Genomic DNA, 27,977 nt, shown 5'->3' with positions numbered 1-27,977 from the left:
TTGGAGTAGAGGCTAGGTCAGTGCTAGCCTCGAACCAAGCCCAACGTAAACTGTCCCCCGGACCATCTACGGCAGAAAATGTGGTCCGGGGGGACTCATTTACGGGGGGACCAGTTATCTTATGACAGGCTAGGCGCGGCAGGCCTATAGCAAAAAAAAGAGTGGAAAAAATATAATCATGTCTGAAGCAGAAGGAGACGCAGAAGTTGAGATTGAGGTGGAAATGGATGCGGAGACAGCGGCAGAATCTGACCCTCTCGTCATGGAGTCCATTTCAACTCAAGGTGAGCTAACACAAAGCTTTATTTAATAAATGGGGAGCTCTAAATAATGATGCTGTACTGCCGTCCCAGCAGAGACTGCTCCAGTGAAAGATGAGCCTGTAGTGTTGCCTGACCTTGAGGAGGGGCTGGAGAGCAAGGCAAAGGAGGCGGTGGTGAGGGAGAAGCCACCATTGGAAGAGTTTGTAGAGCCTGAGGTCACCGTCATCACAAGGTGGGTGTTTGTAGTCTGTGTTGTGCCCACGAGTAGGCCTGGGAAAATTATGCTTTTTATTTTGCCTATTATTCTTTTTGCAAAAAGTCAGCCAGTTTGGTGTACCCATTATTGATAGGCTATTAGCACTACCTAGAACCTGAGGTAGCCTCGTTGTTTCTAACTAGTATTTTCAACTTCAAAAAAAATTGTCCCGGGACCGAGGCTATACCTGAGGTAGCATTACAGAATTAAAGTATAATCCTCTGTGCCGAAAGACTAGAGAATACTCCTCCATGCCTGGCTAGTGGCTAGTGCTGAGACTACTCCTCCATGCCTGGCTAGTGGCTAGTGCTGAGAATACTCCTCCATGCCTGGCTAGTGGCTAGTGCTTACAGTACAGATCTATTGTAATAGATTTCTATCTAGCTACATTAAATTAGACTCTGAGGATCTAATTAAGTGCCCTCAATTATGCTTGTTGCTAGAAGTCTCCCAAAAATTATTCTAGCATAATTTTTTACCAAGCCCTACCCACGTCACGAGGTTGTGGGGAATGGATGCATTTACAAGTACTTTACATAGTGTCAGTGATGAACCCTAGCTGAACCCTAGCTGTGTTACATGTGTTACATGTGTATGTAGTCTCTTGTACGTTTCTATACAGTGACAAGGACAAGGACAAGGACAAGCCGAAAGCTGACAAGTCACTCAATGTCTTTAAGTTGGTGGGTGTTAGTGTTCTCTGAGAGCAACCATTGCATCAGCTCAGTGTGATTGCATCAGCTGTTAGGTTAGACCTTGGTTCAGTGAAATCTTACACCCAATAAGCTATGGAATGTGCTGACATGTACAGTAATTAGTTTCTCTGAGAGTGGTTGCATCAGCAGTGATTAGGTTGGAGGTGGTTGACCTTCATTATTAGACTTTGGTTCAGTACCTGAGCCACAAAATGAAATGAAATGAAATCTTACACCAACACATAATTAGTTTTGTTTATCTGGCTAGAGTCCCATTTAATTTGGTGGCTGTGTGGGCATTTTCACACACGCACACACACACACATGCGCACACACACACACACACACACACACACACACACACACACACACACACACACACACACACACACACACACACACACACACACACACACACACACACACATACATGATTCATACCCACATGCAGTTTCGCTATGCTACTGGACTAGACTTCCTCTTAATGACAGTGGGGGCAGTGTCGGCCATCATCCACGGGTCATCCCTCCCTCTCCTCATGTTCGTGTTTGGAGAGCTCACCAACACCTTCATCAACCAGGCCATATCACGCAACATCACCACCAGTTTCAACAATGGTTCCTATAACTGCTCAGCCAGCCTCAATCCACTGTTCTTTATCAACGATACGATCACTGACTTTCTTGGTGATACATGTCGTAACATCTCCCAGCTCACCCCCTCCTCCACGTACTCTGACCTCTTGATCAACTGTGGTCAACAGAGCCCGTGTGTCGGAAATGATGAATTTATTGCTACAATCAATAATCAAGTGTTTGCGTTTATTGGCATAGCTGTGGGAGTGTTCATCTTCGCCAATCTCCAGATATCGTTCTTCCAGTTGGCATGTGAGAGACAGGTGCAGAAGATACGCCATCTTTATTATCAGGCCATACTGCGACAGGAGATTGGCTGGTTTGATGCTCATTCAAGCGGGGAACTAGCTACAAGACTAACAGAGTGAGTGTGGGGAGAGTGTGTGTGTGGGGGGGGGGGTGTGTGTGGGGGGGTGTGGGGAGAGTGTGTGTGGGGGGTGAGTGGGTGTGTGTGGGGGGGTGGGGGTGGGGGTGTGGGTGTGTGTGTGGGGGGGATGCTTTTATATATTGAAGTATAATTATTGTAACAATGATTAATAAGACAACAGATACCTTGAATACACACAAGGCCATGTGCATATATAAAGGTCATGTGCATATATAAAGGTCATGTATTGTTTGCATAACAATTGTCCCCCCCCCCCCCGCACACACACACACACACACACACACACACAGTGATGTTGGCAAGATCCATGCTGGTATAGGGGACAAGGTGGCCTTGCTGCTACAATGGCTGGCTACATTTGTTGGAGGGTTTGTCATTGGCTTTGTGAGAGACTGGAGACTCACATTAGTACTGCTGGGCTTCACTCCCTTCTTGGCCATCGGTGGCTTCATCATGACTAAGGTAACAGCACACGACAAAGTATACTCCATACATATGTACAATTAGCTCATTCTTTATTAATTAGAGTTTTGATGATCCTGAACGATTTATATGATTTTCTGAAAGCTAGCTCTTTCTGGATGCATGCTCAAATCTTAAATTTAGAACGGGCCATTTTCGGAAAGAGACCATGGTATTTTGTCAAAAACAGGCTAAAAGTAAACTTTGATTTTAAGACACTGTCCTATAGCTAACAAGCTTATTGTAATCGTTCAGAAATGCAACGGAACAAAGTTATGGCCATTTAAATGCTTCATTTAACACTGGGTCTGAAAAGGTTGTATATAATTATATAGGATGTGTTTGATTATCATCAACTCTGTTCTCTCAGGTGATTGGTCAGTTTGCTAACGAGGAACAGAAAGAGTACGCCTCAGCTGGGGGTGTGGCTGAGGAGGTGTTGGGGGCCATACGAACTGTGGTGTCATTCGGAGGAGAGTTCAAAGAAGGTGATCGCTATGATGACAAGCTCAAGCAGGCGCGTAGACTGGGACTCAAGAAAGGACTGTCAGTTGGAGTCAGTTTTGGATCTGTATTCTTCCTATTCTTTGTCGTAGAGTCAGCAGCTTTCTGGTGAGAATATATAGCACACCCACACACTAGCATGGGGTTTGTGCTTAAGTAGCACACACACACACACACACACACACACACACACACACACACACACACACACACACACACACACACACACAAGCATGGGGTTTGTGCTGATTACCTAAACCTACCACTAGTGACGTATTTATGCCAAGAAGTGGAAGGGAATGTGTGTGGGAGGGAGTTGGATACTCCTCTTATGAATTTGATAATACTCAGTGTCTTTAGCAGGGAACTTTGTAGCTATGTATACAGTAGTTTCCGATACTTTAGATTGCTTGAGAATACAAATGATGTAATGTTGCTAGCTCTAGTTATAGCCAATGAGTAGTGGGATCTAGTCATGTGCACACAGAGATACATGTCATGTTTAACTGAGAAAGATGATTTGTGATTGTGTGTTCTGCTGTGTTTAGGTTTGGTGGCTATCTGATCTCAGTACAGCTGACCCAGGGTGGAGATGTCGTGGGCGTGAGTCTACACAACACACACACACACACTGTTGTTTGTCCCAGTGGTATTCACACCTAATAATTCCCTGTATGCATGAATACAGATTATGTTAACCCTTTCCCGGCTTTAATTAAAACAAGAAAATAACACGTTTTCTTCCATATCTCATGAACCATACATTGAAATGACTCGTAACTATTTCCTACAGGTAGCCCAGACACCGGGGGTACCATGACATCATCATTGTTACCTAGCAACTGACTACCCCCAACTAATTAGCGATTGTTTACAAACATTCACAATTATGTACACAAACAATATTGTATGAAAGCAGTGTTCTCAATGTTCTCACGGTGACATGGTTCGATCAGGATCTGCCGAAACTTCCTTTTCCCGGGAAACGTTTTCTTCACCTACACACAGGTTTACAAGTTCAATGGTGGCTCATGATGTCCACTACTGTACTAACTAGCCTAAGCAAAGTATAGCTATCACAATACAGTCTGTAGTACAGGTGCTACTGTAGACTTACCAGATCTATAAACTTGGTCCGACGCCTTCAGGCTCCTCAGGCTCTTTACTTTCTAGCTTGAGGTAGCTTCGATCCTACCTAGCTCTCACTCAACAAGGCCATAAACATCGACATTCTCACTGTCTAGCAGCTTGTACTGCGAAGATGTTGAAGTCATCATCAAACGGTCACTTTTCTTTCGACAGTACTGCACGAAGCGTACCTCGAGACAAGATATTGAAAATACCACGTGAAAGAGCAGCTCAATGCGCATGTGCTGGTACCTACAGCGTGTGCATAGCTCCAACACAGCCCGCACAACGAAATTTTGAAAAATCTCGGTAGCAAGGACGACATACGTCGTCCAAAGCCGGGAAAGGGTTAATGGCTATATTTTCAATTTTAACATTTCCTAGCCTAACATGTGGTAAACTACATGTAGGCCTTTAGAGGTGGTTAGTACAACCCAGAGGAGGTACGACATCCGAGTGTCAAAGGAAAGGTTTTAGACACACATTCCTTAGGTCAAAGTTCGGAATGTGTGTGTGTTAAAGACACGCGGATGTCTACCTCCTCTGAGTACAACACCACCACTGACCCATCCCTGTGCTAGAGGTGGTTAGTACCAACCACCACTGACCTATCCCTAGCCTGTGCAGTATCATTATTCTCTTCCCCCACTGCTTCCAGGTGTTCTTTGCTGTGTTGATAGGAGCCTTTGCACTGGGTCAGGCAGGGCCCTATATGGAGAAACTAGTGACAGCTGCCGGTGCTGCCACCACCATCTTCAACACCATAGACAGAGTGAGTGTGTGGGAGGGTGGTGTGGGTGTGTGTGGGGTGTGCTGTGTGCTGTGAATAAATGTGTCCAGCTGCTACTAATGCATACTGCCCGATTATGTGTTTTAATGTTTCCTGAAGTGTACGTGTGACTACTTGTGATTCAAGCTTGCTAGATTGTGTACATGTATAGAGTCTGGCCCAGTGGTGTTCTCCCTGTGATTGTCCATCTTTATATATCGTCCCTCTTGTACAGGAGTCAGAGATCAACCCATCCTCAGACAGTGGTCTCATACCAGACAGTTTTGATAGTACCATCGAGTTGAAGGATGTTGCCTTCTCCTATCCTATCAGACCTGAGTTAGAGGTACGGGTCACCATGACTACCAATCCATGGCGTGGTTATATATTGCCATGTACAATGTGTAGCTCCTACTAGCTAACATGTACAATCACTGTATATAATTATGTCCAGCATGTACAATAAAATGCAGCCTTCTGTTAGTCACACGTGTACCTATACAACACGTGTACCTATACACACAGTTTGTCTTGTAAATGTACTACTGTACTTACAAGTTTTGGCCATAAAAAGCCCTAGATGATTTTGCAGTCCCTGTACATGTTCACACACAATCAGCCACTAGCTGGATAGCCAGCCAGACACTATTAACCTCTGTACCCAACCCCCCCCCCCCTGTTGCTATAGGTGATGAGTGGGTTTAGCATGAAGGTGGACGTGGGCAAGACCTTTGCTCTGGTTGGTGCTAGTGGGTGTGGCAAGAGCACCGTCGTACAACTCATTCAGAGGTTCTATGATGTCAGCCATGGTCAGGTGAGCAACGTCACTATGTAACCGGTTACCCTAGGCAACCGCGTCACTATGTAACTGATTACTCTGTAGGCAACCGTACGTGTCACTATGTAACCGGTTACCCTAGGCAACAGCGTCACTATGTAGCTGGCTACCCTGTGTACGTGGTGTATGCATACGCCAAGTAAATAGAAAATGTTGTTATCTTCTGCTAATGGTACACGTCATTACAACCCTTCATAGGACACAATGTCATTCTATTTGGCATTTTAAAGTTTGATTCTGCTGATACTGACATCTCAATAGCTGTAGCTTCATCATGCAGTCCTACTCTGATACTAGCGTACTTTGCTATCATTATACTGCTCCTGTACTTTGACCCCCAGGTGTTGGTGGGAGGAGTGGATGTTCGGGGGCTCAACATCAAGTGGTTGCGTAACAACATCGGTGTAGTCTCTCAAGAGCCTGTCCTCTTCGACACTACCATTGCCGACAATATCCGCTATGGCCGTGACGACGCTACGATTGAGGATATAAAAAACGCAGCAAAGAATGCCAACGTCCACGAGTTCATCAACAGCCTTCCTAACGGCTACGACACTTTAGCCGGAGAAAGAGGAACACAACTGAGTGGTGGTCAAAAGCAACGTATTGCGATTGCCCGTGCACTGGTGCGTGACCCTAAAATCCTCCTACTAGACGAAGCCACCTCAGCACTGGACACAGAGAGTGAGAGCATTGTACAGAAGGCTCTAGACAAGGCACGGGAGGGAAGGACCACTATTGTGATCGCTCACAGGCTATCCACTATTCAGAGTGCTGATGTGATCATATCTGTGGAGGCAGGGAGAGTGGTGGAGATGGGCACTCACTCTGAGCTCATGGATAAGGAGGGACTCTACTATGATCTAGTCACTGCTCAGGTGGGTAGTGTGTGGGGTGTGTGGGGTGGGTGTGTGGGCAGTGGGTGTGTGTGTGGGTGGTGTGGGCAGTGGGTGTAGTGGATAATGTACTCTACAGTAGTAATGTTTTTCATTCAGAACAATATAACACTGTTAGCTGCATGTATTATTATAGTGAAGCATTAATGTATCCTACATGTATATTCAATAATCTTAAGCCAAGTGTCATGACTATGTTGATCCTATTTTTAACCAGCTTCCACATTTAATCAGAAACACTTTCAGCTGCCATAACTTGAATTCCGTGAATCCAATTTCTACGATTTTCTGATATTCTGAAAGAGACCTTTCAAATGGTGTCATTAAATGTCATATTTGAGAGATAAAAGTATTTGCCAATTTGTCCACACCATGGATAATAGCCCATGGTCCAAGGCCGAAAAATGGCGAATTATGGCCCTATCCAAATGCTGGATTGAAACAAGTCTTTTTCTAAGCTTTCATAAAACCGTTGACATTGGATCAACGGTAGGAAAGTTATGGCCTACAACCTCCCCCCCCCCCCCGTTGTTAGCTTTAAAATTGTTATTTCGGTACACATGCTCCCCCCGATATAATCATATTCTCTCTCTGGACCACCTCCCTTCAGTCGTATACATCTGATGAACAGTTTGCACTCGGGGAAGAGGGAGAAGAGGTCATTAGTCCGGCTCGTTCCTCTGCCCGACAATCCTCTCGTCGTCGTAAGAGGTCAGGGTCCGTGGGTTCAGTGGGGGAGAAGCCTGCGCTGGGTCGTCAGGAAAGTGCAACACAGAAACAGATCTCAGTGGCAAATGTGGAAGAGGGAAAACTCAAGAGACTCACATCCAAGGTCCAGCAGGAGGAGTGGGACAAGGAGATACCGGAGGTGGGTGTGGTTATGTGGTGGTGTGGGTGTGGTTAAAGTATACAATTTAGGGGGACTCAATTTGTGCAGCATACATTACTGCAGAAATTATTGCCCACTTTCAACCCTCTCTCTGCCCCTCTTGTAGGTGTCCTTGCGACGTGTGCTGGCACTGAATGCAAAGGAATGGTGGATCATCATCATCGGGTTGCTAGGGGCCTGCGTCAACGGGTCTATATGGCCTCTCTTTGGAATCCTGTTTGGAGAAGTGCTGAGTGTGTTCCAAGCTCCCCCAAACATGGTGCTGGAGCGTACCCACCTCTGGGGGGGTCTGTTCCTAGTATTGGGTGTGGTCTCAGGGATAGGAATATTCTTCAAGGTGAGGGGTTCTATATATCTCGTGTATATAGTGTAGAGATCTTTGGCCAAGTACCTTTGGAGGAGTGTCCACAATATTCAGAGTTGATGACTTTCTTAGTACATGTACTTACAAAGCTTATAGTGTGGTCCCACTGTGTACACTGTAGCTAGTGGTTGACTTATGTGTTCTCTGAGAAGGTTTGCATTTCAAGTGCATGATGTGAAAATGCACCATTCCTTGCAAGCTTATAATGATTGTACTCCCACCTCCTTCAGACGGTGTGCTTCAGTGTGTCTGGGGAGAACCTCACCTCACGTCTCCGCTCACGCTCATTCAAGGCCATGCTACGTCAGGACATCACATGGTTTGATGATGAGAGGAACTCAAGTGGAGCACTGGTCACACGCCTGGCCAATGATGCCTCACAAGTTCAGGGGGTGGGTCAGTGGGTGTGGTTAAGGGTTATATATTGACGCGTCTAATCTGGCAAGTAAATTCAGTAGCTCAAGGGAAATGAGCACGAATTTATGAGGTCAAAATCCGTTTTTGTTGTACCAAAGGTACATGTAGAACTTTTCATAACTTTTAGAGTACAATTGTTTTGTTTTAGTTTTGCTTTAGGTATATGTTTACTTACTGAATGAATGAAAGCACTACAGGTGCTGATGCCTCGGTGGAGATGCCAAAACTACATAACATAAAGCTACTAATAGCTTTGAACATTTTTTTTGCTGCATGCAAACTCAAAGAGTGGGTAATGATTGACCATGATTGTTGTTAAAAACGATCGATGCCAAAAGTTCAAGTGTAAAATTAATGGCTGCCATCAGCAGAGCCTTGCAGCTCTCTTCCTCACTCTTGCAGCTACCAATAGCTAGCGTTCTAGTGCAGAGCTAACTACTAGGTACAGTAGTAACACTCGGTAAACAAGTTTGGCTACGTGCTCTTCTGAAAAGGCTGCAATGGCATTCCAAGTAAGCAAAACTAGGTATAACTCGAGAACGAAGCATTATTTTGCAAATCCACGAATTAAAATCCAAGTAAATATGACTAGAAGCCTATAGAAACTCTTACTTGCACTTGATTCATCCTTGAGCAGCTGTAGCAGTCTACACACACACACACACACAAACACACTACCGTATACCTCGCTTGCGCATGTGCACCAAGGCATAAAAAGTCTATGGCTTTATTGGTGATTTCTCTGAAAATTGGGAAGCTCCAATAATACCTTAGATCCCACTTGTGTGTGTTTAGCAGGGAATTATGAGCCATAATCTCATAGTTTCCCAGGGAATTATAAGCTTGAGGGTATAAAGTACAAGTACTATTTTTGAATGTAAAGAAATGATAATAAAGCTGTAGCTGCATGATAATTAGCTATGGCTGTTCAGTTTTTTCACTACCAGTTTCTATAGCGTTTGCTGGGTTGATGGTAGGGTTCACCAGTATCTTTTCTTGTCGAGGAACACTAAGAGCCAATGATTTTAACAGTTCTGGGTCCATTGTCACAAACATGAAAGCATGCCTTCAACTTGTAGCATTTGTCAACTTCGTCCTCCTGACTTCTGTTTCTATCCTGCAGCCATGTTTCAAATTGCAGTAGACTCCTGTGTCTTTTTGGGAACGATAGTGCACTGTAGCATTGCTGCAAGCTGTTCCTTGCTAGCTAGCCGTACGTACATATCAGAACAGTTTACTGAGAAGCTTGGGCTTGAGTGCAGATAAAGAGGAGGCTGGGCTCATTTGTTGCAGAGCGCTTCCTGCACAAGGTGGAGTCACTAGTTTGTCCGTTGAAGCAAGGCCAATGCAAAGGTTTTTTTAGCAGAAATCATCTAGACTAGCTTGTCAGAACAGGACATTTTCAAAAATAAAGCTGTTGCTAAGGCTTGCTGCTTTTATAGATACACTTCTTGCCTGAGGCAGCCAATGAAAAGTGGGATCTAAATCAGTTAGCACATGTGCATTCGGTATCTATGGTTATAGTGTCCCTCATCCCTCGGGCAAAGCCCTCGTGATATGGGACACTATAACACATAGATACCTCATGCCCATGTACTATCTATAACTTAGATCCCATTTGAGTGTATTTAGCAGGGAACTATGAGCTATAGTACCGGTACTATAGATTGCTCTGGGCTACAAACTACAACATTGTACATTGTATTGTGATTTACAAGAAGATACTCATGTAATAACATAAAAATTATTGTAGCTAGATGCTTTGTCTAGTAATATAATAACAGAACTAGAATGAAAGAGAGAAGCTCTAGTTTCTTTTTTTGGCTTTGTTTGAAAGTAGTAGGAGACGCTCGTTTTTTGGGCAGTGTGCTGTACTTTTTTGCTGCAAGGCTGAGCTGCATGGGGGAGGAGCTGGATGTATGGAAGTGCTGGGATTCTAGCTTTGATTTCTTAATTCCTTTCGCTTTGTTCAAGAGTAGTATAGGAGCCGCTCGTTTGCTGCAAATTATAGCTTAGGTGTCTTCCTTTCGCTTTGTGAGAGTAGTACGAGCCGCTCGTTTCATGGGAAGTGTGCTGGGCTTGTTTGCTGCAAAACTGAGGGAGGAGCTGGATGTTTCCGTTTTGTGGGTGGAGCTAGCCTGCTAGGACTCTAATTTTGTCCATCTAACTGAGGTGGAAGGAACAGGGTTGACTTGAATAGAGACCACAGATTTAGTAGAGACACAGAGATGCCAACTTCAGATATTAGTTTTCAAAAGAATAATGATGCAGTTGCTAGGTTGGCTGTTTATATAGGTTGACTGTTGCTAAGCTAGTGCATTCCTAGTAGCCAATAGGTTTTGGGATCTAAATCAGTTAGAACATGTGCATTCGGTATCTATGGTTATAGTGTCCCTCATCCCTCGGGCTAAAGCCCTCGAGCTTTGGGACACTATAATACATAGATACCTCATGCCCATGTTCTAACTATAACATAATTTATTATGTGAGACCCTCCCCTCAGGCTACTGGAGAGCGTCTGGGGACACTGGTGGAGTCATTTTTTGGGATGTTACTTGCTCTCCTTATCTCATTCATCTACAACTGGGTGCTCTCTCTGGTGATACTGGGAGTGGTCCCGATAGTCATGATTGCAGGATCACTGGAAGTTCGTGCTATCACCGGTCAGGCTGGACAGAACAAGAGAGACCTTGAGTCAGCTGGCAAGGTGGGGGGGGGGGGCTTGACATGTCCTAGCGTACTTCATTTAGTAGAATGTCCTCTTACTTCCTGGCGGATAAATTTGTTGTGTATTGATCTGCTTCAATTAGTTGACGGTTAGAAATGTTTTCAGATTAAGGTGTTTAGTTGCTCACATTCCATTGATGAATCTCTCAAAGGAGAGAAAGGATTGTACAGAAAGGACATGTGGTCTATGCTTTGTGTGTGATACTCCCCCCTCCCTCTCTCTCTCAGGTGGCTGTGGACTCTCTTGAGAACATACGCACTGTAGCTTCTCTAGGGATTGAGGGCAACTTTAGCAAGCAATATGAATACCATCTCAGTGGTCCCTACAAGTAAGCATTAGTGCAGGTAGAACTATAATCATTGGTTTATTCTCACTGTTCTCTTACTTCCCCTCCCTCTCAGGAAAGCCAAACTGAATGCGTTTGTGTACGGACTCACATATGCTATCTCCCAGTGTGTCATCTTCCTAATGTATGCTGTGGTCTTCCGGTTCGGGGCCTTCCAAGTTACCCTCCCCACGGACAATGTGGCCTACTTTACGTTTGACAATGTCTTTGTTGCCTTCTCTGCTCTAATATTTGGTGCAGCTGGGGCTGGACAAGCGGCAGCCTTCGCCCCTAACTACGCCAAGGCTAAACTATCAGCCAATCGGATCTTCTTCCTCCTAGACAGGGTCCCGGAGATAGACGGATACTCGGAGGAGGGGGAGAAACCTCAGCAGGTGGGTGTGGTTAGCATGGTTGGCAGTACATAATTGTAATGGGTTAATAGTTAGAGGCACTTTAATACAAGTTAGCATGTACAGTGTAGTTATAAAAGTTGCATGGTGTAGTGTTTAGTTTATGCCCTAACTTGTTCCTGTTGCTATAGTAACCACCCCCACCCCCCAACACACACTACAGAATATAACAGGGTCTGTGTCAGTGAACAGTGTCCACTTCAACTACCCCTCTCGTCCTGATGTTAAAGTGCTGCAAGGACTAGAGCTAGAGGTCAAACCAGGTCACACGCTGGCTCTGGTCGGGCCTAGTGGGTGTGGCAAGAGCACAGTCGTATCACTACTGGAGAGGTTCTATGATCCTCAATCTGGGTCACTCTCATTGGACGGAAAGGATATCCGAGATCTAAATATCCGTTGGTTGCGTAGCCAGATTGGATTTGTGTCTCAAGAGCCTATACTAATGGATTCCAGTATTGCCGATAATATCCGGTACGGGGCCAACTTCAGAGAAGTGTCGGGTGAGGAGGTTATTGAAGCTGCCAAGGCTGCCAATATTCACACCTTTGTGGAGACTCTTCCTCAGGTAAGACCTCCTAGTGTTCTAGCTGCACAGAACCAACTCGGGTACTGAAGGGGACCGAGAGTTAAATAGAGCATCTTTGAACGGACATAACTTTAGTTTAGTAACGAATTTTCTAAAAGCTTAGAGATAGGCCTTTCAGATTATTGAATGGCCTGTTCAGTTTTCTAAAATTATGGCCTGCAAATTTGGGTTATACCATCTGAAAAAGCTCCTAGTTACAGAGCGGATTCTAGTACTTAATGATGAATTTTACTCATTCACTCTACTACTAACCCCGCCCCCTCCTCTAACCCGACTCTACTACTAATCCCGCCCCCTCCTCTAACACATTCATTCACTCTACTACTAACCCCGCCCCCTCCTCTAACCATTCATTCACTCTACTACTAAGCCCCCCTCCTCTAACCATTCATTCCTCTACTGCTAACCCCGCCCCCCTCCTCTAACCATTCATTCCTCTACTACTAACCCCGCCCCCTCCTCTAACCATTCATTCACTCTACTACTAACCCCGCCCCCCTCCTCTAACCATTCATTCCTCTACTACTAAGCCCCCCTCCTCTAACCATTCATTCCTCTACTACTAACCCCGCCCACCTCCTCTAACCATTCATTCCTCTACTACTAACCCCGCCCCCCTCCTCTAACCATTTATTCACTCTACTACTAACCCCGCCCCCTCCTCTAACCATTCATTGACTCTACTACTAAGCCCCCCTCCTCTAACCATTCATTCCTCTACTACTAACCCCGCCCCCCTCCTCTAACCATTCATTCCTCTACTACTAACCCCGCCCCCCTCCTCTAACCATTCATTCACTCTACTACTAACCCCGCCCCCTCCTCTAACCATTCATTGACTCTACGTACTACTAAGCCCCCCTCCTCTAACCATTCATTCCTCTACTACTAACCCCGCCCCCCTCCTCTAACCATTCATTCCTCTACTACTAACCCCGCCCCCCTCCTCTAACCATTCATTCACTCTACTACTAACCCCGCCCCCTCCTCTAACCATTCATTGACTCTACTACTAATTCCGCCCCCTCCTCTAACCATTCATTGACTCTACTACTAATCCCGCCCCCTCCTCTAACCATTCATTCACTCTACTACTAACCCCGCCCACTCCTCCTGCAGGGCTACAACACCAACGTGGGAGCTAAAGGAACACAACTGAGTGGTGGTCAGAAGCAACGTATTGCGATTGCCCGTGCACTGGTGCGTGACCCTAAGATCCTCCTACTAGACGAAGCCACCTCGGCACTGGACACAGAGAGTGAGAAGATTGTCCAGGATGCTCTGGATCGGGCCAGGGAAGGTCGCACCTCCATCGTGATAGCTCACCGTCTCTCCACCATCTATAATGCTGACTGCATCATTGTCATTAGTGGAGGGAGGGCAGTGGAGGCAGGCACACACTCAGAGCTCATGGACAAGAAGGGAATCTATTATCGTCTCAATCGCTATCAGATGGTCGAGAAAAAACTCGAAAAATAAGTTCTGTCATGAACAATATAAATTATAGTCAAAGATTGAACATGAACTGATCTAGATGTTTATATGAAACTATCGTCTAGCTGTAGATACAGTTGTGTTAGTTGCATTAGATACAGTTGTGTTAGTTGCATTGTGTTAGTTGCATTAGATATAGTTGTGTTAGTTGCATTAGGTTGTATTTATAATGTGTTACATGTACTGTCAAATTAGCCTCGATCCCAGCCCCTCTCTCAATATTGAGAGTGGTCTGACATGTACCAGGGAGAGTCCCCCGGGAGGAGTCTGGCCTCGAGACTAACTACTGATATCACAAAATCTATGGAGACACACCTATTAAAATTAATGCTGACTCAGTATTACTCACTAGACCGTAATTTTGGCTAGCTCTTTGAATACACTCAAGATTTATATTTGGAAGAGCTGCCATAAGTTAATACTCTCTGTAAGCAGTTAAGGTCAAGTAATGTCAGCGATGAAGTGGCAATACAAAGAAGAGAAACCGTTTGGTAAGTTATAGCTAGCTGTACTGTGCATGTATTAAACCATGGTGTATGTGTGAGAACATACATATAAAGCCTATTCTGTATACTACAGTGACACTTCTTGAGCCACGTATAAGTGTTGTAGCAAGTACATGTATATATACATGAGCTCACTGGACCCAATGTACTGTGTCCATGTGTGTGTTTATACTCTCCCTCAATCACTGTAGAAGTGAGATCGGCTGAGTCAGCCAAGATCAGAGAGAAGCACCCAGACAGAGTGCCCGTGAGTGTGTGTGGTGTGGGTGGAGTGGGTGTGTGTGTATAGTGTGTAGCATACATGTAGCTATATGGTATGTGTGTGTACAGTACTGTGTGGGTCTTGTGATCGTTTTAATGAGATTCTATTTCACTGTTTAATACATCATCATCATGTATATATCCTCCAGTGGGTTGCTGTCTAGTGTATATACCACCATCAATGACCCCCTCCATACGTATGCACGATTATTATGCCCCCCCCCCACACACACACACACACACACACACACACACACACACACACACACACACACACACTGCAGGTGATAGTTGAGAAGGTAGCTGGAGCACGGATTGCTGATCTCGACCGCAAGAAGTACCTTGTCCCAGGAGACCTCACAGGTACAGTGTGTGCGTGTGGGTGTGGGGGGGTGGGTGGGTACAGTGTATGTGTGGGTGGGCACAGATACTGGTATAGTGGGTGTCACAGGTCAGTGAGTGTGTGGGTGTCATAGATTGCCTCCTGATAGGTTTTGTGTTGTCAGGCAGAAAGAGATAAGATAGTGAATCTAAAATCTGTGAGGTTTTCTTATCATAGAAATTGCTTGTGATGGCTGTCCCTCTATCTATGTACTAGCCCTTAGGGAGGCTTGACCTTAATGAAGCTGCTGACCTTATGATGAGGTGATGTATAATATTCATGCATACTAACAATGACCTTGAGTGTATTCATTGACCACCTGGTGTGAGCTCATCTCTCATTCCCGTACATTGTGCAACACCCAACACTGTGTGTACTTGTAACAGCCACAAAGAATTGAGCCTGTTTTGATCCCATTATATGTATTTGTTCTCTAGCTACACTAAATTACTAGAGTGTTTATTGTGAGGTGGTGTGTCTTGTGTTGTTATTTGTTGCCTCCCTCCCTCCAGTGGCCCAGTTCATGCACGTGCTGAGACAGAGGATCCAGCTGGGGGCCACTGAGTCCATCTACCTCATGGTCAATGGCGTCACTCCCACCACCAGGTACACACATGCCAGGGGAATGCTGTCTAGTAGTTGAGTAGTTGAAGCCTGTGAAAGGTTATGTGATGAAGGCCTATACATGTGGCCATTCTTGCTTCCTAGGCTATAGTTAAGTGTACATTTACACCTGTCAACCCATCGTCCATAAGCATCCTGGTAGCTGTACACACAACTGAATGTCCCCTAATGACTGTGTACTTTGACCCAGTGCATGTGTCCACACTAATGACTGTCCTCCTCCCTCCCTCCAGCTCGAGCATGTCTGTGATCTACCAGGAGCACAAGGATGAGGACGGGTTCGTGTACATGGCCTACAGTGGAGAGAACAGTATGGGCTGAACTCAAGAGACACTATGAACTTGTTCCCCCTAACCCTGTGTGTGTGTGTGTGTCCACTATTACATGTACAATGTGCACTGCTTATACTGACAAGAGTTGTTATAACATATTTAGTCTGTACATTTGTCCATGCATTGTTTTATGGCTTGTTTGAAAACATGTTGTTAGTACGTTGAACATCAATTTTGGCAAAACGATTGCAGTGCCGTATAGTGGGAAATTTTTGTGAAAAATGTTCACTGATCTTGAGAGCCCTCACAAGAAATGTTCGCGGTTGTAATATCGCATGTCATGCCAGGAAACCACACCTATCAATTCGTGTAAAATACCTAGAGTTTTTCGCAGTTTTCTTCACAATCGTTCAATATAAGATAAAATACTGTAATGAGATAAAATTTTATTTTCGCTTTATATACCCTCGAAAAACACAGAAAATTGTACTGCACAAAATAATTATATATAGAGTACATTATTTATAACAACATAATTAGTGCAGAAAATGGTTCCAAAATAAGAGCATAATTATCAGTAGAAACAAACTAAGGAAACAAATTAAATACACACACTCATACACAATTATGTTCTATAGCTAAATTCTTGGTATTTTGTCATCTTCTACTTCTAACATGTTCAGAACTTGAGCCATAGTTGGTCGGTTGTCGGGGCTCTCTTGAGTGCAGTTAGCAATCAGATCGTGGAATTGTGGATAGTCTTTTTCGACTTCTTTAAGCATACCCAAGTAATTTTCTTCTGATGGAAAAGTGCTAGTGATGACCTCGCATAACAAAACACCGTAGCTGTACACATCAATCTTAGTTGTTTGTGGAATTAGCTCTCCTCTTTGATTGTAAGCTCGAGGTATCACTTCAGGGGCTGAATAAAGTACGCATCCTTCACCTTTTGTGTGAGCATGCTGCAGGAAGTTGGCTGAGCCGAGGTCAGAGACCTTCCCCTTCCACTGGTGGTTGGGCATTCGCTGGAGGAGGACGTTGGGAGCACTCACATCACGGTGGATGATGGGATCGTAGCGCTGGTGCAGGTAGTTCAGAGCTAGGGCAATGTCCATGAAGATCGAGAGGCGGTTTCCTGGGTCCAGTTGATTCCTCTCGTACGCTTGTCGGAGATTCATGTCCAGAAGCTCGGTGACGAGAATAGGAGGGGATTTATTGTTTTGATCATCAAAAATAGCACCAATGAATTGCACAAGGTTTGGGTGTCGCACTTCAGCCAATAGCTTCATTTCTCTCTCCATTTTTTCAATGTGAATTGGGTAGGCAATTTCTTCGTGTAGTCGCTTGACGGCCACGCTCACTGTTCCCTCCAGCACCTCCCCCCACCCTCCTTTGCCAATCCTCCTGCCAATGATCACTCTGTTGGCCGGAATCCTCCACACCTCTGTGTTGTGTGCTGCCAACTCTTTCGTCTTGCCTTCTAACTCCCTCACTAGAGCTGGAGACAGGTCAGCTTCTCTTCTGCTGGCCTGAGCCAATTTACGATCTTTAATAGCCAATTCTCGATATTTCACTTGTAACAGTAATTGTGTAGTTTGCTCTCTTTGCTCTGCCAGCTGTGCTCTTTCCTCCGCATCTCCATAACGATGGTTGGCCTCAGTCAATTCACAATCTTTTGTAGCCAATTCTCGATCTTTTGTAGCTAATTCTCGATCTTTCTCTTGCAACTGTAGTTGGTGGTGACGTTGAGTGTCGTGCTCTCTCTGCTCTGCTGCTCGTAACTGTTGTTCCAGAGCCCTCACCCGGTCTTGAGAGGAGTGGTCGCTGGTCTCACTGACTGATGAGGCACGAGCAGTTGCTTGTCTGCTGATCTTCTTCTCTCTCAGTCGCTGGGCGGAGCCTCTAGTGTCGTTGTGGGCCACATCCACGAGAGCCCAATTCCCAGCTGAGGATTTTTCTATCAGACAATAGTTGTCAAGGCTGCATGTAGAATCTACTAGTGTCTGCTCACCGAATCTCAGTATGGTGGTCTGAGCAACGGTCTCATTATTCTCTGAAAGGCCTCCAAACACGAGGACCTCAGTGAGTCCTGGTCCCAGACTGGTGGCAGTGATGGAGTGGAGGTGACGTGGTGTCATTGACTCAGGAGGTGTCACCTGGAGGCACAAAGAGTGATATTCTGTTTGACATGTACTGTAATAATAAAGAAGCTATAGAAGTGTGGGTACATAACATGAGTTTATAACAATTAAGACTTGTAAACGTATGCCACGCTGCACCGATAAAACTAATAAAACCTTGTCTACATAAATTTCCAGTGTGGATGGAGCACACACCCACACATTAAGACATGTACAATGTTACAACTATAGCCTCAGGCTGAACATAGATAAACAAAAGAGAGGGATAGGCAACGCCCCACCCACGTGATGCTAGGTAAATGCAGTGTGTGACGTCACACCCTCTGGTTGGAGGCGAGTTGCACTCAAGAAAGTACACACTACTTCCTATATCTATATCTGCTTAGTTTTCTCGTAGGGGGCCTAAAAAGAGAAACCTATGGGCTGAAACAGCATGATTGCAACACATGATTAAAACCGTGCGTTCCTTATAGGGAAATGCTCATAATTAAAGTAGTAAAACAGACCACATGTGTGTACATAAAATCCATATAAGGAACACGTAACTCCATTTACTGATGTGTTGCAAAGATTCTGCAGTAAATACAGGTTGCATTGTATCATCCTCAAGACTCACCGCTGTCCACTTTCCAATGTCAACATCCAGCATCCACATGTCCTCCAGTGTATCTCTGCTTTTACCCCGCCCTCCGTACACCAGTAGTTGAGGGTGGTCCTGGCCATAGTTGAGACAACAGGCAGCATGGGCTGACCTCTCCACTGGCCATGGCTCTCCCTGTACTGGCTTCACCTTAGTGACCTCCTACACACAGTGAACACACAGTATTGTGCATTTCAATGTGGCAGTACTAATTCCAACTCACCATGGTCCTAAAGTCTAACAAATAGACATCATTGAGCCTACCACCATGACCAGGTTGGTCCCCTCCAAAGAGGACTGCCCTGTGCTGGTCCACCATGGTGAAGGTGAAGTCACTACAGGGAGAAGGTCTTTCTCCTATGAGCTCAGGGGACGACCAGACACCTGGAAGTGGGGGTGGGGCAATTTAGAAAATGGTACAATGTTAACACAATGATTAGATACCCTATAAGTGTATGCATACAGTGAATGTGCACATTGACAAAAGTTACCTTTTTGCGTGTCAAAGAAATGGAACTCGTTAGTGATGCCCTCAAAACCTTTTCCTCCAAAGCAGCACAGAGTTCTCTCATTCACACGGACAAGTCCACAGTAAGCCTTTTTCATGGGCTGACTACCAGAGGTTTGAACTTTGGTCCACTGGAGAGTGTTCAGATCAAGCTTGCTCATGTCATTGAAGTAAGAAGATCCATACTGACCACCAAAGGTGTACAGGCAACGACCTACACAAACAGAGCAACCACCATACTCTCCAGGGGGTAGAGGTCCAGTGGTGGGCAAGAGGCTCCACAGCTCAGTGCTTGGATCATACACAGCAATGATGTTAGACCCCAATCCTGGACCAAGCCCCCTCCACATGTAATGGCGTCCATCAGCTGCAGTAGAGAATTGACCCCAACGAGGTGGTGGTTCACCTGATGGTTCAACTGATGATGGCCGACCAAATAAGGAGCGAAACCGAGCTATCATAATCTGCATACATGAGACACACGCATATTTTAATGGCATGTTAGGTATATACACACAATGATCTGAGTATATAGGTGACTACCACAGTGATCTCACTGGTACACTGACTAGTGACTGTATAGTATCATCATGACCATAGCATATCAGTAACCAAGTGACCCATGCTCTCAACACACGTACCGTGTTCTGTTAGATCCAGTCTGTCAGGCTTCCAGGCTGGTAGATGTAGACATCGTGGACACTTTATATCTGCAAAGCTATATGCATACAGTCCCACCCACAAAAAAGAACAATAATTGTGGGTGGGACTGTATGCACTACCATACTAATACCTGTACATGTACTATGGCTTGGTGAATCACACTCCATGAACTGACCTGGATTTTGGCAAAAATTGGTGGCCTGATAAAATTTTTTCTATTTGTGTGTACATAACGTTAATGACACTAACGACTATTAAGTGGTAAATATATATAATACACAAAATAAGCAACAACAACAAAACCTACAATTTAGCTTGATTAGTATCTAACACAGTTCTAATGTAGTTCATTCAACAGTTGTTGAGCGGTTGGTCGATTGTCTCTGTCTCTATGGATACAGCGACTGATGATGTCAGAGAACTGACGGTCTTCTTGGATGGTGAGGAGTAAGCGCTCACGTCCGTCATCACTCGGAAACTGGCCAGAACACATCTCGATCAGGAGCACCCCCAGGCTGAACATGTCCATCTTGGTTGACTGGAGGGATGGGGTTCTTGCCTCAGGGGCAGCGTACACTGGATTACCAGGATTCTCTGTCGCCAATGCTCGCAGTGTGTTCACTGAGCCGTAGTCGGTGACCTTTGCCCTCCAGCAGCCATTGGGTAGAGGGTTGAGGAGGATGTTTGCACTGCTGATGTCACGATGGATCACTGGGTCTGGCTGCATGAGGTGGAGATAGTTGAGGGCTTGACAGACCTGCACAGAGATGGAGAGGATGTGTTCACGTGAGATACGACCTCCCTCCAGCACCCTCCTCAGACTGGTGGCCATGAGCTCTGTCAGGATGATCATCTCCCCCTCCAGCGTGGCTCCTATGAACTGGACCAGGTGTGGGTGTCGCAGACGAGCCGCCATGTTCATCTCACGAATAAACACGTGTCGGTAATAGTCGGATCTGAGCTGCTCGTACAGTGTCTTGGCTGCCACCTCGATTCCTCGGAACTTGGCCACTTTGACAACCCCCCATCCTCCCCCACCGAGCTGTCTCTCTGTCATTGTGATCTCCTCGCGATGGACCACCCACTGAGTCTCCAGACCCTCTGCTCGCTCCTCTGCCAGTTGGGCTCTCCTGTCCAACCTCCCATTTTCAGCAATCAGTTCCTGGACTCTCCTCTCAGCATCAACACGGCGATGGTTGGCCTCGTATGATTCTCGTTCTTTTATTGCCATTAAACGATCTTTTTCTTGCAACAATTGTTCAGAGCGATTTTGAGTAGCTTGCTCTCTTTGCTCTGCCAGTTGTGCTCTTTCCTCCGCATCTCCATGGCGACGGTTGGCCTCGGTCAATTCTCCTTGCAAAATTTGTTGAGATTCTCTGAGTTGTCTTTCATAGCGACGGTTGGCCTGAGATAGTTCACGTTCTTTTGTAGCCAATTCTCGATCTTTCTCTTGCAACTGTAGTTGGTGGTGACGTTGAGTGTCGTGCTCTCTCTGCTCTGCTGCTCGTAACTGTTGTTCCAGAGCCCTCACCCGGTCTTGAGAGGAGTGGTCGCTGGTCTCACTGACTGATGAGGCACGAGCAGTTGCTTGTCTGATCCTCTTCTCACTCAGTCGCTGGGCGGAGCCTCTAGTGTCGTTGTGGGCCACATCCACGAGAGCCCACTTCTCAGCCGAGGGTCCAGCAACAGACGCTGAGGGTCCAGTCAACTCTGTAGAAGGGATTAAGGAACAAATGTAACAGTATACCGTAGAAACTGGATTATTAGCGCATGCGCTTTTAGGGTCAATAGCAGAGCTCTATATACTTATATTCGAGAATGCGCCTATAATGCAGTCATTTTGAGCCCCACCCAGCAACCGGATGTCTCTGTGATGAGAGCTGACTCGCAAGCTGGCTAGAAAGTGAGCAAGCAAGGCAAGCAGGCAACCCTAACTGGATCTATATCTGTTACAGTTCATTTACATCATTTAAATTCATATTATAATATTGACCAGGAACTTGGAATAAAAGGACCTCATCCATGTCTCAGCATGATCATCCATGTCTCAAATTCTCTCAGCATGATCAGACAAGGTAACAGCATGCCCATGCAGAGAGTCCTTACAGATGGATATCACCAGCTATATAGCTACCATGCCTGTACAAGCTAGCTAGCTCATAAATAAACAAAATTGGCTGAATCAATTCTAAAATTACACTAATAACCTTCGCATATATAATTGGAAAAGCGCTTCAATTCGAGTATAAAAAGCCTGCAGTTGAGCATGCACTTAATAAAGATACGCTTATAATCGAATAAGCGCTAATAATCCAGTTTCTACGGTATGGATTCAGAGTCATTGACACATGTATTGTGTGTATTTGTCTATCAGACAATAGTTGCCATGGTTACATGTACTAGTAGCTGCTCACCAAATCTCAGTATAGTGGTCTCAGCAATGGCATCTCCTCTAAACTCCCGCTTGCCTCCAAACACGAGGACCTCAGTGAGTCCTGGTCCCAGACTGGTGGCAGTGATGGAGTGGTAGCAATGTGGTGTCATTGACTCAGGAGGTGTCACCTGGAGGCACCAAAAATAATGCTCTGATAAATAAATGTTGAGTGTACAGTAGTACTGTGTATTCTGAACAGATCATCAGATAATCCATGTACTGTATGAAATAAATATAACATTACAACACGAGGAATCTCAAGGCTATGTGTTTTATATGACAGTGACCCTTTACGAAGGGACTGTATGACTTTTATTACACACTTGTAACCTTGACAACGTGATATAATACAAAGGTGTGTGTACATAGCACAAGTATTTAACTAGACTTCAAAGTTATTTACTCTTGTAAATGAACGTCTCGTATCTCTTTATTACGTCCATTTATTACACGTACACTAACAGTTCATAAAAAGACAAGACTCACCTCTGTCCATTTGACAGTGTCTACATCCAGTATCCACATGTCCCCCAGTGTCTTGTTGCCATTATCCACTCCTCCGTACACCAGTAGTTGAGGGTGGTCCTGGCCATAGTTGAGACAACAGGCAGCATGGGCTGACCTCTCCACTGGCCATGGCTCTCCCTGTACTGGCTTCACCTTAGTGACCTCCTACACACAGTGAACACACGGTATTGTGCATTTCAATGTGGCAGTACTAATTCCAACTCACCATGGTCTTAAAGTCAAACAAGTAGACTTCATTGACTTTACCACCACGGCCAGGTTGGTTCCCTCCAAAGAGGACTGCCCTGTGCTGGTCCACCATGGTGAAGGTGAAGCTACTACAGGGAGGAGGTCTCTCTCCTCTGAGCTCAGGGGACGACCAGACACCTGGAAGTGGGGGTGGGGCAATTTAGAGAATGGTACAATGTTACATCATCCTTATAACATTGATTGATATGAAAGTGAACATGGTTTCCTATGTGAGTGAGGGTGGGACTCCGCCCACCAGTAGCTAGATACCCTATAAGTGTATGCGTTGACAAAAATTTACCATTTTGTGTGTCAAAGAAATGAAACTCGTTTGTCCATCCACTTCCATCAGACACTCCAGTCTTGGTGAATGTAGATCCTGGTTGTGTGATGCCCTCAATACCGAATCCTCCAAAGCAGCACAGAGTTCTCTCATTCACACGGACAAGTCCACAACCAATCTTTTTCATAGGCTGACTACCAGAGGTTTGAACTTTGGTCCACTGGAGAGTGTCCAGATCAAGCTTGCTCATGTCATTGAAGTAAGAAGACCCATCATGACCACCAAAGGTGTACAGGCAACGACCTACACAAACAGAGCAACCACCCCACTCTCCAGGGGGTAGAGGTCCAGTGGTGGGCAAGAGGCTCCACAGCTTAGTGCTTGGATCATACACAGCAATGATGTTAGACCCTCGTCCTAGACCAAGCCCCCTCCACATGTAATGGTGTCCATCAACTGCAGAGAATTGACCCCAACGAGGTGATGGTTCAACTGGAGCATCCATTACCTGCACAGGAGTGATCATGAGACAGTGTTTATGCCATCACACACGCACGCACGCACGCACGCACGCACGCACGCACACACACACACACACACACACACACACACACACACACACACACACACACACACACACACAATCATTGGTTGAGCCTGGACTGAGACTATGCATGCTAGCTATAGGACCTAACCAGATCAACAACCATCACATGACTGACATGAACTCTGTATATCTATAGCAGCAATGAGACACAGCATTTCAACTTACAAGTCATGGACAGTAGAACACTCCCTCAGAGATATCAGAGAGCTGCTATTGTTGTTGGGGAGTTCTGTTGATCTTGCATACCAGCCACGCCCCCACTATTGCAAAGGTTATGAGGAGCCCACTCCCAAAATGGCTGGAGGAGGTGTAGAGATCTGAAGGTTGTCTAGCGCTGCAGGAGTAGGTGAGTGTAACTAGGAATACTAGGAATATTGCACATACAGCTTATACCCATAGGCCTGTCAATGGGCAATATTATAGGTCTAGGTCTAGTCTAGTTGCAGAGCATGTCCTACAATGTGTAAAGATTGCTCATGACAGTGTGTGTATTTATCATTGTGTAGAGGAGATATTCTCCATCACCACCACTCTCCAGTTACCATGGAGATGAGTCACTCCGACACCCACCTGTTTGAGCTCGTGAGGACTGACAACATTCAACAGTTGAAGACAATCGATTCTACAAAACTGAACATTTGCAACGATAATGGTGCGACTTTGATCCATGCAGCCGTGGCCAGTCAGTCTCTGCAATGTCTTCAATTCCTCCTCAATAACAGCACTATCTCAGTGAATACTCAGGACAGGAATGGAGATACAGCTCTACACATTGCCATGAGAACTGCTGGACCCCCTCAGACTATGAGCCTGCTACTAGAGGGAGGGGCTGATGACAGCCTCTGCAACAACCTCCATGAACCACCTCTCACTCTGTTACTGCAGCGGGACAATGCTACCAACCTACTAGCTGCATTCTTGAAACACCCAGTACACCTTAACGTGGCAGGAGAACACGGATACACACCACTGCACACAATGGCATATCTAGACAAAACAGAAGCCCTTGAAATGATTTGGCCGGTAATTACTCGGGAAGCCAGTGAACTATTCCCCAGAGATGCCCATGGCAAGACACCTCTTCACACTGCAGCTAGTCGAGGCTCTCACAGAACACTGGACTTCATGATCACCCAGTCTGGTACTAACGTGCTGTATCTATTGGACGATGGTTGGAATACTCCACTACACACTGCGGTGGAATACAATCGCATAGCATCAGTTGAGGTTCTCCTCAAGCATGGAGCCTCACCCACTATCCTGAGAGGGGACAAACTTCCTCCCTGTCACATGGCCTGTCAGCAGGACAAGATGGATATTGTAGTAGCCATGGTGGAACATTGCGGGCCTGAGATTATGTCCAGTCGAGATGCGGCTGGAGCCACCCCTCTGCATTGCTGTAGCAAGAGTGTGTGTGATCAATTGTTTTCATTTGTCATTGATAATGGAGCTAATATCGACAGTCAGGATAACAGTGGGAACACACCGCTACACAACGCTGTAACCCATGGCAGTGTGTGGAGAGTGGAGGCTCTACTGGGCAAAGGTGCCGACCCATCCATCTGTAACGAGAGTGGCTACAATCCGTTTCACCTCAGCCTGCAATACTCGAGAGGGGAGATATTTAAGGCGCTAATCAAGTCAGAACATGCCCACACACTATGTACATCACCTGATGCCAGAGGAGACTTTCCAGTTCATTTAGCAGTGAGAAGCAAGTTCACGTTGCCTGTTCCAATTCTGATGTCAATGATGACCAATAGTGACCCCTCTAGTTACAAGGATGCCCAGGGCAACAATGTACTCCATGCTGCAGCAGAGTCTGGAGATACTAACAGTCTATCGCATATCCTCTCCCTACCGTGCTACAAATATCTACTAAACGGTCTAAACTCTGGTGGGATGACTCCTCTACATATGGCTGCCTGCAACGGCTCTGTTGCCCCACTACAAGAGCTAATTGATCACGGAGCTATCATGCAATACAGATCTAGTCATGGTGATACCCCCTTTATGTTGGCCTGTCTCAACGGACATCTCAAAGCTGCTACTGTACTCTACAATGCATCGCCATCTTCGAGGGACTCAGTACTCAACAATGACGGAGAGAATGCCTTACACTTGGCAGCAAGAAGCAAGAACACTGACGTCATGACAATGTGCCTTGATAAAGGAATAACCGTAACTTTGAACAAATCTGGTGAAAGCTTCTTCGACACTGTCCTCAAGGAACAAGACACGGACTCTGTTGTTGCAATACTACAACACGCTCGCTGGGAGGAGTGTCTCGATGGATGCTCCTCCCACTTGCCACACCCTATTCTGAGAATTATTGAGGACGTTCCTGAAGCCTTCCAAGTGGTCCTGGATCGCAGTGCAAGCCACTCCCTCCTCAGCCGTCAACATCACGACTGGTGGGAGGAATACCATTTCAAGTATCTCACACTCTCGTCAACTCCGCCCCCACAGGACGATACTACGAACACTGTAACCATGCCGACTAGTCAAGGGGTGTCCAGAAGGGACTCATTTGCTGTCCTCATTCATCTGATAAAGTATCGACATCAGAGCTATCTACGCCACCCTGTCATTGCCACCTACCTATCCTGCAAGTGGCGGAGATATGCACGGCCGTATTATATCTTCCGTTTCCTTCTTTTCTTCCTCTTCACTCTCCTACTGTCAGTATTCATTGGGATTACTCCAGCCCCACTACAGACCCCCCTACTAACCAACCTCACTATGAACAACCCCTCGGAAGGTTTCGGTGTACCCTCAAATGTGCTGAGATTTCTAACCATTGCTCTAGCTCTCCTCAACCTGCTTGTCTGGGTGATTGACGTCTATGTCCTCGGCTTGGATGCACTGAAGCATGTCATATCGGAGAGTGATGTATGGATACATGGACTAACTCTACTGCTTACCCTTATATTCACGATCCCATGGGAGGGGCTGGACACACTGTATTGGGAGGTGGGGGCATTTGCCGTATTCCTGGCGTGGATTGCTGTCACTCTAAATCTACAATTGTTTACTTTTGTCGGTACATTTGTCTCAATGTTGCTAACGGTAACTCGGAATGTATTCGGTGTACTCTTGATGACCTCACTCATTGTATGTTCATTTGCCTTCCCTCTCTACATCCTATTGGCCACTGTACCTGACTTCACGTACACTAACATCGGCACATCCATCTTCTCTGTATTAGCATCTCTGCACGGTGAACTCGACTATAGGAACTTTTCTCTGCTCACTTTAATGGGACAACTGCGATTCTCTGTACTGGTATTCCTATTCCTAACACTGGCCACCGTTATAATGCCTATTGTTGTAATCAATCTACTTATTGGACTGGCCGTTGGTGACATTGCTAGAATACAGGAAGAGGCCATTTTATCTCAACGCACTATTGAGGTACGAGCTCTGCAAGCACTGGATAAGAGACTGCCATTACCAATCTTAAAGATGCTACTACTGGAGAGTCACATGCATTTCCCTAACAGAAACTTTGTACACAAACTGACAAGAATTGCACGGAATATGTGGAGTGATTTCGACGACCCATTGAACAATGAACAAACTGTTGCTGTCAGAGAGAAGACGAGTGTACCTAAAGAATACCATACCAGGCTATTAGTATTGGAGGAGAATGTTGCCACGGTGATGGTACAGCAGAAACACCAACAAGAGACTCTGTCAAGGATCGAGGAAATGCTCAAGAAAGTACTTAATAAACAGTCCAATACCTAATATTTGTTGTTCAGTTATTTTGTTTCAATTACGAGTTGTGGTTATTACCATAGTTACTATCAAGAGTTCAACTCTTAATACTACAATCATGCTAATGGAC

At 45.6% G+C, this 27,977-nt stretch overlaps 5 protein-coding genes across 8 annotated transcripts; 3 read left to right on the top strand and 2 right to left on the bottom strand.

Moving 5' to 3' along the window:
• Window positions 1-101: 101 nt before the first annotated feature.
• On the top strand, window positions 102-14,241 carry LOC135340705 (ATP-dependent translocase ABCB1-like). 2 transcript variants are annotated; one of them, XM_064537047.1, is made up of 19 exons: window positions 102-284; window positions 357-495; window positions 1,142-1,202; window positions 1,666-2,213; window positions 2,528-2,699; window positions 3,070-3,311; window positions 3,752-3,806; window positions 4,990-5,103; window positions 5,336-5,446; window positions 5,789-5,914; window positions 6,280-6,816; window positions 7,445-7,702; window positions 7,830-8,060; window positions 8,318-8,479; window positions 11,008-11,211; window positions 11,460-11,560; window positions 11,634-11,952; window positions 12,134-12,535; window positions 13,676-14,241. In XM_064537047.1, the coding sequence occupies exons 1-19, from the start codon at window positions 179-181 to the stop codon at window positions 14,033-14,035; spliced, it is 4,248 nt and encodes a 1,415-aa protein (XP_064393117.1). In that variant the 5' UTR covers window positions 102-178; the 3' UTR covers window positions 14,036-14,241. The 2 variants fall into 2 exon arrangements, with proteins under 2 accessions (XP_064393117.1, XP_064393116.1); XM_064537046.1 differs by having other exon boundaries at window positions 354-495.
• Window positions 14,242-14,379: 138 nt separating this feature from the next.
• On the top strand, window positions 14,380-16,321 carry LOC135340725 (gamma-aminobutyric acid receptor-associated protein-like 2). Its single transcript, XM_064537074.1, has 5 exons — window positions 14,380-14,541; window positions 14,748-14,803; window positions 15,102-15,180; window positions 15,712-15,805; window positions 16,057-16,321. The coding sequence occupies exons 1-5, from the start codon at window positions 14,499-14,501 to the stop codon at window positions 16,142-16,144; spliced, it is 360 nt and encodes a 119-aa protein (XP_064393144.1). The 5' UTR covers window positions 14,380-14,498; the 3' UTR covers window positions 16,145-16,321.
• A 203-nt stretch (window positions 16,322-16,524) lies between these two features.
• LOC135340711 (uncharacterized) lies at window positions 16,525-20,155 on the bottom strand. 2 transcript variants are annotated; one of them, XM_064537056.1, is made up of 6 exons: window positions 20,026-20,155; window positions 19,368-19,848; window positions 19,100-19,260; window positions 18,853-19,038; window positions 18,107-18,251; window positions 16,525-18,052 (listed from the first exon to the last, which is right to left on the bottom strand). In XM_064537056.1, the coding sequence occupies exons 2-6, from the start codon at window positions 19,843-19,845 to the stop codon at window positions 16,734-16,736; spliced, it is 2,289 nt and encodes a 762-aa protein (XP_064393126.1). In that variant the 5' UTR covers window positions 19,846-19,848; window positions 20,026-20,155; the 3' UTR covers window positions 16,525-16,733. The 2 variants fall into 2 exon arrangements, with proteins under 2 accessions (XP_064393126.1, XP_064393125.1); XM_064537055.1 differs by having other exon boundaries at window positions 16,525-18,251.
• A 127-nt stretch (window positions 20,156-20,282) lies between these two features.
• Window positions 20,283-24,373, bottom strand: LOC135340710 (uncharacterized). Its single transcript, XM_064537053.1, has 6 exons — window positions 24,293-24,373; window positions 23,539-24,028; window positions 23,215-23,375; window positions 22,968-23,153; window positions 22,462-22,609; window positions 20,283-21,757 (listed from the first exon to the last, which is right to left on the bottom strand). Exons 2-6 carry the CDS (start codon window positions 24,023-24,025, stop codon window positions 20,385-20,387), a joined length of 2,355 nt encoding a protein of 784 aa, XP_064393123.1. The 5' UTR covers window positions 24,026-24,028; window positions 24,293-24,373; the 3' UTR covers window positions 20,283-20,384.
• Window positions 24,367-27,924, top strand: LOC135340706 (transient receptor potential cation channel subfamily A member 1-like). Of its 2 annotated transcripts, none has more exons than XM_064537048.1 (2): window positions 24,367-24,473; window positions 24,634-27,924. In XM_064537048.1, exon 2 carries the CDS (start codon window positions 24,671-24,673, stop codon window positions 27,875-27,877), a length of 3,207 nt encoding a protein of 1,068 aa, XP_064393118.1. In that variant the 5' UTR covers window positions 24,367-24,473; window positions 24,634-24,670; the 3' UTR covers window positions 27,878-27,924. The 2 variants fall into 2 exon arrangements, with proteins under 2 accessions (XP_064393118.1, XP_064393119.1); XM_064537049.1 differs by having other exon boundaries at window positions 24,391-24,473; window positions 24,666-27,924.
• The last annotated feature ends 53 nt before the right edge of the window (window positions 27,925-27,977 follow it).

This window comes from Halichondria panicea, chromosome 9 (assembly GCF_963675165.1).
Source record: "Halichondria panicea chromosome 9, odHalPani1.1, whole genome shotgun sequence".
In the NCBI taxonomy this organism is placed as follows: domain Eukaryota; kingdom Metazoa; phylum Porifera; class Demospongiae; order Suberitida; family Halichondriidae; genus Halichondria; species Halichondria panicea.
The sequence above is the reverse complement of the archived record's forward strand: the minus strand, read 5'-3'. Positions and strand labels throughout refer to the sequence as shown.